At 38.0% G+C, this 11,653-nt stretch overlaps 1 protein-coding gene across 1 annotated transcript; it reads right to left on the reverse strand.

Moving 5' to 3' along the window:
- Positions 1 to 7,286: 7,286 nt before the first annotated feature.
- Positions 7,287 to 8,264, reverse strand: LOC125935349 (olfactory receptor 2T8-like). Its single transcript, XM_049648963.1, has one exon. It carries the CDS (start codon positions 8,223 to 8,225, stop codon positions 7,287 to 7,289), a length of 939 nt encoding a protein of 312 aa, XP_049504920.1. The 5' UTR covers positions 8,226 to 8,264.
- Positions 8,265 to 11,653: the final 3,389 nt, after the last annotated feature.

Raw genomic sequence — 11,653 nt, forward strand, 5'->3', positions numbered from 1 at the left:
GCCACTCCCATTGGCCACTCCCTGAAACCAAACCCTAACCCTGACTGGAACTGTAAGAAGCACCCTGGACTGAGTCAACAGGGGAGATCATTGTACTGCTGGAAGTTCAACTCTTGCCACCTCCTGGGACCTAACCCTAACCCTAGACATGACTCTGGCCCTAAGGGGGCCAGCTATCTAATTCTGAGGAGAAAACTGACTTGGGCTCATGACCAGCACAAAATTATTAAGCCAGGGCCTCAGAAGAACATTATGACATTTACCTGGCCAGGAGTTTAGGCCACACCATCGACAGGCCCCTGAACCCAAACACTAAGCCAAACCCACACCCTTACATACACCCTCAATTAGCCTTTCGGGTAGATCACTACACTACTGACAGTTTGGCCCCTTACAAACCCTGGGGCTTAATTCTAACCCTAGCCATGGCTCTGGACCTAACTGGGCTCACGTCCTAGGTCTTAGGAAAGAATTGAATTGGCACCCATGAATGGCACATAATTATTCAACAAAGGACCCAGAAGGTCGCCAAGACACTTATAGGATTGACATAGAGCTACAGAAGGGGATCCTAAGCCAAAACCTAAGCCTAGCCCACACTCTTGGCCAGCCCCTGAGCCTAAACCTTAAGCCTGACCTGCACCAAAATATGCACGCTCAGCTCACCCTTGTTGGGAGATCACTGCACTGTTGTTGGTTTTGCCTTTGCCACCTCTAGAGACCTCAACCCGAAGACTGAAGCTCAAAGTAAAGTGCACCTTCAACTCAGCCCTCTGGGTAGATCACTGCACTGCTGTTAGTTGAGAACCTGTCCCCTCCTAGGACCGAAATCTAATCCTAGCCATCGATATGGTTTTAAGCGGCCCCACCACATGTTGTGAGCCAAGAATGGAATTGGTACTTATGGCCCAGATAGATTTCCTCACCAAAGAACCCAGGAGTTCCTCATGATATTACATGGTCATGATGGGTCTGCAGAAGAAGGTCATGAGCCACAGTCTAGGCCTAGCTGGGACAATCAGCCAGCCCATGAACCCAAGCCGGACCAGCACCTTAACACCTACCCTCAATTCAACCCTCTAAGGAGATCATTACATGAATGTTGGTTCAGAGCCTACATCCTCCTGGTTTGTAATCCTAAACCTAGCCATAGTTCTTGTCATGTTTCATAAGGGGGCCCACCACTTAGGTCTTAGCAATGAACAGAATTGGGGCCCAGGCCCATCACAGAATTATTCAATGAGAAACCCAGAAGTTCCCATGATGTTTATAAGACATTGATGGGGTTACATAAGGGGATTCTGAAACTAACCTAAACTTAGCCCACACAAGAGGCCACCCCAGAAACCAAACCCTAACCCTGACCTATACCCTAACATGTGCCCTCATCTCAGCCCTCCAGGAGTATCTGTACTTTGCTGCTGACTCCTCCCTGGACCTAACCCTAACTGTTTGTCTCAGCTCTGGCCAGTGGTGTCCCAACTCCAAGGTCTGAGGAGGGAATGGACCTGAGGCCCATGAACAGTGAAAAATTATTCAGGGAGGAACACAAAAGTCCACTTGAAATGTTCATTTCCAGGATGTAACTATAAGAAGGGATCCAAGCTAAAGCAGAAGTCTCATCTACACAATTGACCAAACCCTGGTCAAACCCTATGACTGACCCGCACCATAACACATGACCTCAATGTAGCTTACAGGGGAGGTAGATCACAGTAATGCTGGTGAGTCAAGCCCTAATACTTCATGGAATATAACACTACCCTTAGCCATGATCTGGCTCTAAGCGTGTCCACAGAGTAGGTTTGAGGAGGTAAATGACTTAAGGTCCATGATTGGCACAAATTATTCAGTGAGAAAGTCTGAAGTTCACCATGACATTTATACAGGAGAGATGGGGCTACAGAAGGAGATCCTGAGTCAAACCTTCAGCCTAGCCAACAGCCTCAGGTGGGCCTTGAACTCAGTACCTAAGGAAGACCCACATAACAAGTCCCAACACTCAGCCCTCCAGGGATATCACTGTACTGCTGTTGGTCCAGACCCTGTTCCATTCCAGGGCCTAAACCTCACTGTACACATGGATGTGGCCTTATGGCACCTTGGAGCAAGGATGGAATTGGTGCCCATGGAAAGGAGAGCTTTCTACAGGGAGGAAGCCAGATATTCCTCATGATATTTATACAGCCTGGATGGGAGAAGCAGATCATATTCCAAAACCTATCCCTAGCTGAGACTATTGGCCAGCCCTTAAATCCAAATCCTAACCCTGACCAGCACCCTAACATAAGCCCTCAACTCAGACTTTTGTGGCAATCACTACATGGCTGTTCATCCAGGTCCTGCATCCTCCAGGGGCTTAATCCTAACCCTAGCAATGGTTCTTGCCTTAAGGCAGTCACCTCCTATGTCATAGCAAATATAAAAATCAGGGCCCATGCCTGGCTGAGAATTATTTAGCAAGAAGCCCAAAGGTTTCCAATGACATTTAAAAGGCAAGGACGGGTCTACAGAAAGGATTCTGAACCAAAGCCTAAACCTGACCCACACAAACTATCAGCCCTTTACCAAACACTAAGCTTGACCTGTACTGTAACACTCACCCTCAACTCAACACTCAGGGGGATAACTGTCTGCTGTTGATTCAGACCCTGTCCCTTCCCTGGACCTAACACGAACCCTACACTTGGCTTTGTCCTTATAGGGCCCACGTCCAAGGTCTAAGGAATGAATGGACTTGAGGTCCATGACTGACACTGAATTCACCAGGGAGGAAGGGAGAAAATCACCATGACCCTTTCATGTTGGGGATGGATCTATAGAAAAGAATCCAGGGCTAATGTGTAAGCCTGTACCACATGATTGGCAAACCACTGAACCCAAATCCTAAGCCTTACCCACACCCTCACATGTGTCTTCAACTTAACCCACCAGGGAGATCACTGCACTGCTTGCAGTTCACCCCTTGCAACTGCTGGGAACTGAAACTTAATCCTAGCCATACCTCTGGCTCTAAAGGGGTCCACCAAGTAGGTCTGAAGAGAGAAGTGACTTAGGGCCTTTGAGTGGCACAGAATCACTCAGTAAGAAAGCCTGAAGTTTACCATGACATTTCCAGGGAGGGATGGGACTACAAAAAGGGATTCTGAGGTGAAACCTCTGCCTTGCCCACCGAGTCATCTGGCTCTTAAAGACAGATCCTAAGACTCAGCCACACCGTATCAAACACTGTCATCTCAGCCAACTGAGGAGATCACTGCCGGACTATTGGTTCAGACCCTCCCCCCTCCCAGGACCTAAACCAAACCCTAGCCATGGATCTGGCCTTAAGGGGCCGCTCAGGGGCAGAAATCCTGCTTTTGCAGAATCATTAATTCTGCTTGAAAGGAATGAAATAAGTGGGAAAAGGATTAAAGTAGGATGAAAGTCACACATGTTTAATGCAATATCAGATGTCTGGTTGTGGCTGGTAGAACGGACAGAGAAAGTCTGTGTCTGAACAAATGCAGGGATGAGGTGACCCTGCACCCACATCACCCTGTCCCCTACATGGTTATCTTAATCCTCACAGCATCTCTGAGTGATCAGAACCAATCACCACATATGAGAGGAGGAGCTGAATGCTAATGTACTTTATGGCTGCACTTTTCTTATCCAGGACCCATATCTGAACCTGGCCTGTGGCACAGAGCTAGGTAAAGTCTACGTGTACTCCACAGCTGTCCAGGGGCTAAAGAGAAAGTAAAAAGGGATGATATCCTTGGGACCAAATATTAGTGACAGTGGTAATGATAGTGGGAATGGAAATGTCTGGTCAAAATTAAGTGGGACTGAGCACTATTTAAAATAGCTAAACAACAATAAGCAATAGAGAGATCTATAACATATCCTTCTCCTGTCGTAACATTGCCCATTATTTTAGAAACTCTGTGCCATGTATTCACACGTAAACAAAAGCTTACACATGCTCTCTTAGTACTAAGAACTAACTCTTCTCCAGGACAATTTTTGCCCTTCTCACACTTGGCCTAACTTGCTGATGAGAAAAACATGTGGTTACTGTTACATCTCATCAGTGATAGTGACACTGGTAGGTCACCATCAGTGATAGATCAATGATGGTGACATGGACCAGGACTATATTTCACACTACTGGATCCTTCTAAAAGTCATCATCAAATATAGGCGATTTGCTACATAACAGTGGTGAAGATTATCTTCTGGGCAGTGTTTGAAATTCTATCAGTCATTTGAAATGTAAATGAATATTTATTATAAATGAGTAAAATATGGTCTTATTTAATAATCATTATCAATGTGACCAATTGAATAAAAACAATAAATTCAAATAAATGAAACAGCATTTTATTTATCACAGAAAAGTGATAACTATGGATGAAACATAGATTTTGTTGGCCAGCAAATGTTTACAAATAATTAAATGATAATAAGTAGCAGAACAGTAGAATTAATTCTAATGCTTGTACCATTATGTAGTTTGCTAGCTTTCATAAAGAATAATGAAATTCATAATAAGAATATAGCCTTAAAGAATGTAATATTGTCAGTTATTTAATTTCCACTACATCCCCAAGGGTTCAGGAAAAAATGGTTTTTATCCCTATTCAGAAAATGAAAAGAGATTTGAAGGAAATGAAGAGTACACAATGTACTTCATCCTTGCCAAACAAACTTCAGAATAATGGACATCATGAGAGAACTTTAGGTACTTTCTTTACTGTTCTATGTCTTCAGGCTATATGCCACACAAGCAACGTGTTACAGTTAGTGCTATTGATACCATATAAATACAATCATACATTGAATTTAAGAAACAAAATGGACATAGGGTCACATAGGGTAAGGGGTGAAAAGGAAAGGGAAGAAAAGAATAAGAGACACTTTTTTATCTTTTTATTTTTAGAGAGAGAGAGATTGCAAGTGGGAGAGAGGCAGACAGTGAGAGAGAGAATTTAAACAGACTCCACGTTCAGTGTAGAGCATGATGTAGGGCTTCATTCCACAACAATAGAATCATAACCTGAGACGAAATCAAGAGTCAGTCACTCAACCAGCTGAGCCACCCAGGTTTCCCCAAGAAACTATAGAAAAAAATTGAGGGGAGGTGCATGGAGGATGGGCTAAATGGATAATGGGCATTAAGGAGGGAACTTGTGTTGAGAACTGGATGTTATAAGTGATGAATTACTAAATTATACATCTGAAACCAATATTACATTATATGTTAACTAAGTAGAATTTATATAAAAATTTTCCAAATAAAATTAAGAGTTCTGAAAAATAGAATTCAGATTAAGCTAAAATGGCAAAGATAAGAAAAATGTAAAATTAATTTCTAAACTTATTTTAAACTATTCCTGGGGCGCCTGGGTGGCTCAGTCGGTTGCGCTTCCGACTTCGGCCCAGGTCACGATCTCACCGTCTGTGAGTTCGAGCCCCGCGTCGGGCTCTGTGCTGACCGCTCAGAGCCTGGAGCCTGCTTCGGATTCTGTGTCTCCCTCTCTCTCTAACCCTCCCCCACTCATGCTCTGTCTCTCTCTGTCTCAAAAATAAAATAAAACATAAAAAAAAAAATTTAAACTATTCCTAAAGTACATTTCATATTTTATTGTTAAGTCTTTGGAGAGTACCTATATATGAATTTGTAAATACAGAGATGTGTTAAAATATATGTATATATTTATAATGGTTTTCTATGCAAAAACAACAACCTCTGCAAAGGTTCCAATTTTCTTGGCTGAAAATTATTGTAGGTATATAATCATTAACCAGGAAAAGTAAAGAAATATACCCTGAAAAAACCCTAGAACCCTAAATTCTGTAACTTATTTGTTATGCTTTTCATTTAGGCAAAATTTACCTACTACAGAAAAAAAATGTATCAGATTTTCAAGACATGATACCACCAATATAATTGAAATATTATGTTATGATGCATAATTAAAACAAATAAGCAAATAAACTTATAAATCAAGCCCAATGGACGTTAAGGAAGAAATGTATTACATAAATAGCACTTTAATGAAAATAATTAACCTTTGAAAATGGAATAAAAGCAGATTTGTCAGAAAAACATAATAACAAGTAACCCAAATATAATTTAATTTCAAAAATTCCAAATAATTCTGTGAATATTATATACTGCTTGCTACAAAACCACCACGTTTTTTTTTTTTTTTCCTTTGGAAGTATCTAGATGGTTTTTTTGGTTTGTTTTTGTTTTTTTTTTGTTCCAGAAAATGAAAATTGGTAGTTCACAAAGGAAGATAAGCACATTGCCATGAGTTAATAAAAACATCCCCAGAAATCATTAGGGAGATAAAAAACAAAACCAAGATGAGTAAGTATATCCATGTTAGAATAGCTAAAATGAAGAAAAAAGTTGACATTACCCACAATTGCTGACAATAGGAGCAAGTGGTACTCCTGTGACTTGCTGGTGGGCATGTAACATTGAACAAACATTGTTACTGTTACACTGTTCACTAAAAAATTAGTCATGCATCTATCAAATTAAGTAAAAACATGTGATTACAAAAATGATTTTAAAGCTATTTTAGTAATAACAGTTACAGACTGAAAATAGCCCACATGTTCATCATCATAGTAGTATCTAAACAAACCCATTTAGATTCAGAGGTGGGAATATTAATCAGGAACAAAAAAGGAAACATCTGATAAATGTAAAGTTGTGGCAGAATCTTTAAAAACATATTGAGAAAAAGACAAAATAGATAGAAATCTACCTATTTTGTATTTTCATTGGAGCAAAATTCTAGAATAGGCCAAACTGCAGCATAAAGATACAAATGTGACCAGTGGTAGTATATTGGTCGAGTGGTTTTACTGGAAAAGGGAATGAAAAACACTTCTGGTCTTAGCAAAGAATTGTCTTTTGCTAGTGGGTTAAGTTACAAGTCCAAGTTGGTGACACTGGTTGAATACTAAGCGTCAGGTATGGGCATTTTAGTGTTTGTAAGTTAAACCACAATTTAAAAGAAATTAACAACAAATGTTCAAAATCGTTTGGCTACTTAGTTCATTCTTTGAGCAAATACTTATTAGGTGGTGTGATGTAAAAACATTTTAATGATTTTTGTTTAACAGATTTTTAACAATCCACAATTTGATGTGTTCATGACAGCTTAGTAAAAGATCCAAACTACAGATCTGTGCCTGCATTTCAAAGTAAAATAGTAATAACAAAGATATAATGCACACATTTTTTTTTCTCTAGGAAATCCCACACAACCACTTTTACAATCTTAGTCATGGCTTAAGGCAGAACACTGACCCAGACACTTTCTCAGGGCTAACTTGACTTCTCTGTTCCTCAGACTGTAGATGAGGGGGTTCAGTATAGGGGTGAAGATAGTATAGAACACTGAAACTACTTTATCATGGTGAGCTGACCTGTAGGATTTAGGTTGCATATAGGTAAAAATTGCAGCTCCGTAAAAGAGTCCCACCACAGAGAGATGTGAGGAGCAGGTGGTAAAAGCCTTTTTGCGGGCTTCTCTAAAATGCATCTGGAGAATTGCAGCAAGGATGAGACTATAGGAAATCAGAATGAGAGAAAATGGGACCAGGAGCATTAACACACAGCATATGTACATCACATACTCAAAGACAAACGTGTCGGCACAAGCTAAACGCACCAGAGTAGGGGCCTCGCAGAAGAAATGATTGATCTCATGTGCATCACAAAATGGAAAACTCAGGGTAGCAGCAGCCTGCATGAGCCCATCAGCTGACCCCAGGACCCAAGACCCCAGAGTCATTCTCAGGCATAATTGCCAGTTCATGAGGATGGGGTATCGCAGTGGGTGGCAAACAGCCACATACCGGTCATAGGACATGGCTGCTAAGAGGAAGCACTCGCCCCCTCCCAAAGTGATAAAAAAGAAGATCTGCAACCCACAGCCGGCAGGGGAGATGAACTTCTCTCCAGTCAAGTAGTCAGTAACCATTTTGGGCACAATGGTGGAAACCAGCATCATGTCCATGAGGGAGAGTTGACTCAGTAGGAAGTACATGGGTGTGTGGAGTCGGGCATCTTGATGAATCAAGAAGATCATGAAGGCATTGCCCACTAGGGAGGCGAAGGAAGTTGTCACAACCATCACAAAAAGAAATAGTTTGGCTTCTGTGTGGTTAAAGAGTCCTAGGAGAATGAAATATGAGGTGGTGTTCCCGTTTTTCATGATTTCAAACAGGAATGACGCTGGAAATGAAGAAGTAGATGACAGAGATCATTTGCAGTGCTCTATTTCAATTACATATTACTTGATAATTACATGACTGAAAATTATAAAACCTATTCAAAATCTTTCATTTGCCATTTTCAAAATAGTTTAACATGGACATAAAATTAGTTACAACTTTTTCCATTTTTTATCACTTTCAGAGTTTTCAAAATTAGTACCCCCACCTTTACTATTGATTAATGGGCACAATTAATAATTCTTTTGATAAATTACAGGGATATGGTAAGTATGTCTGTTGCACCACATGACACCAACATAAGTGAACATTATTCACATAATTTGTAATTTATAATTGTGCCTTGCCTTGTATCATGTGTAGTCAGTATTCTTAGAAGCTGAGTTAAATCTATGTGTTTAACTATGTAAAAGCCAAGCCCTTCAAACAGGAGTCACACATATAAAACATCAATATTTACTGAAACCTTTCAAAATCAGATCATCTTTCTTGATATCATTTAATTCAGAAAGGTATTGTTTTTCCAAAATAAAAAAAAAAAAGGAGTCAGAGACAGAACTTATATTTTCATGTCTATGAGCCAAAATACTGAGTCTGCAGAAGGCATATGATTTAATTCGGAATTGTTAGTACATTTAGTTTAACTTTTCTGTGTTATACACTGAAAAAGGTAATGAAATCAGGCTATTTCCCTCAGTGTGACACTGTAATACTAAGTGCAGAATTTCATTAACTAAAAAAGCACTTTTTATAATGAGATTATTCCCCCTCAAAGTCACAGAAACACAACTTTATTGGGTAAAGTAGAGAAAATAAAAATTCTGAATTATTCATCTAGCCACAGAGGTTAGTTAATTTCTTCTGCAGTTCAAAAATAATCTAAATCTTTAAAGGCATTTTTATGTCTGATCTGTTATAACTTGTTGAATAAAACCATAGCTGCAGACATGGGGATACACATTCTTTCTCAAAGATATGGTATAATTCAATGAAGTTATATAGCAGAAGGAGTCCATCTCTTCCATGGACATTCCCTTTGCCCCCACTTTACATAGACATTCCCTGCTTGAGGTCCTTTCAAGATGGAGAAAGGCAATACAAAAGAATTGCTCAATCCCTAACTCCAGTTCTTGAGCATCATTACTGTTCTGGTAGTATTCTACTTGAGAGTTTTAGTTGGTTATTTCAAAATCAGACACGATGAAAATACACTTCCTCCTTGTCAAATATATTTTGCATTTGCCAAAATTCTGTGATATGCACATCCTCATAACGTTAACATGCAGTCTGTACCCTTAGTAACTAATGGAAATCTCTAATTTTGGAGTTCAGTATCAGTTTCCTGAAGAACCTCAAACCTTCTTATTCATTTATTTTGCTTGTGGGCTTCTTATTTTTCACTATTTCCATCTCCCTATTGCTGAAGATTGATAGAACTTTAAAATTATTTAAAAATCAGTGGGTAACTTATTAATTGTAGGATGTTGGACAAGTTTCTTAATTTTTGCTACTCTCTTACTTATTTTTGAGTGTACTGTCAGTACATTGGCATTAAATATGTTCACATTGTTGTACAATCATTACGAGTATTAACCCCTGGAAACTTTTCATATTCTTAAACTGAAATTCTTGTATCCATTATACAATAAATGCCTTTCCTTTTTCCCCCAGAACCTGACAAGCACCATTCTATCTTCTGCCTCTGTATACTTGACTAATCTAGGTACTTCATATAAGTGGAGTTATACAGTAGTGTGTGTGTGTGTGTGTGTGTGTGTGTGATCGGCTTATTTCATGCAACATAATTGTCTTCAATGTTCATTCATGCTGTAATGTGTGTCAGAATATTCTTCCATTTTAAGGCTGAATAATATTCCTTTGTATGCATATAATATATTATACTACATTTTACTTATTTACTCATTCCATCTAAAGACATTTGCATTGCTTTTACTCTAGTTGTATTCTTAAATAACTATTTAATGGGATTTTTGATAACATATGCTCATTATTGGTTATTTTGATTAGGTGAGTATATATATAGTATAATATATAGTAATTTGTGCTAAATTTTTGCTTACATCATGCAAGATAAGTGTGTATGGTTTTAGAGAATATTTACAACTTAAATGCATTTCCAGATTTAAAAAAATGCATTTTCTTATTATGATATTTCTACTTGTGGTTAAGTGTATTAATGAATATGAAATAATTAACTATTTCCTTTTCAAAAGATATGTGATAACTCTGCACTTTTTTTAGGTGAATAAAATGTATAAAAATAGTCAACATAATATCATTGACTAGTTAGAGTGCTCATAGTGCTTAGAATATTTAATGGAAAAATCAACTAAATATGTCAATTACATAAGATGAGTGGAAGGTATTTACATTTTCCTAAAATGTGATAATATATAATTATTTGTTTAATTGAAATCCTACATATCTTTTCATATTACACAAGTAAGACTATTTTCCACTAATTGCAATGTTTGTAAACCTACACAAATAAGATTCTAAAGGATAATTTCTAAAAATATTGATGATGGATACAAAGTGCAATGGAAACTTAAAATGAAGAATTAACTTATCTTGCAAGTAAAGTATCTACAATGCTTAAATAGAATAATGAAAACTTGATATTTACTAGTGTGACAATATGAAAATTTAATACTTTGGGAAAGTATTTTCTTTTTCATCTTCACTATGGCTTGAGAACATTAATGATTTATTTTATTTTCTTGTTTCCATAGAATGCCACTTAGAATAGAGTTAAACTTATGATGTCTTTACTTTAAATCACAAACTCATCTCTTTTGCAATGCTATTAGAAAACACAAATATACCCTCTATTTTTTCTCATAGAGTAATCATAGAATATTTAGGATCTGTCTGAAAATTTTCCTTCTATATTTTTACGATCCCATTTGCCATCACTTAGTATTACAATTATTAATCTTCCTCCTCAAGATACTTAGATTAGCCAATTATTTCTGTATAAAATATAATGGTAACAACTAAATCATTTATATTACTGAATTGACAAGTTGTTACAAGACTTTCAATCTGATTAAGTTAGCATTCATTTTAAATCTTCAGATTGTAGGATAGATAACAGAGTGGATTTTATATGTTAAACTGTATAGAAAGTGTACAATTACTGCAGATCTTCTGGAGTTCAAAATTCATAAACAAATTACTAAACGTTAAGAAATTAGTGTGACCTACTCACATAAAATGATGTCACCCCACAGGCTTGATCTGAATCTCATTTGAGCAACATTATCCTGAAACACCTCTTGTAGTCTCGCAACAACAAAATTGCTCATATCAGAGTCTACAGTGACCTATTAAGGGGTGTGGCACCTTGACATATTTTGCTAAAAATACTTTCTTATTAATATGCTAG

The sequence above is a fragment of the Panthera uncia genome (genome assembly GCF_023721935.1).
Source record: "Panthera uncia isolate 11264 chromosome A1 unlocalized genomic scaffold, Puncia_PCG_1.0 HiC_scaffold_17, whole genome shotgun sequence".
Lineage (NCBI taxonomy): Eukaryota > Metazoa > Chordata > Mammalia > Carnivora > Felidae > Panthera > Panthera uncia.

What these genes read in the sequence shown, in the direction of transcription:
- LOC125935349 (XM_049648963.1), bottom strand. Translation starts at nt 8,225, where the DNA reads ATGAAAAACGGGAACACCACCTCATATTTCATTCTCCTAGGACTCTTT.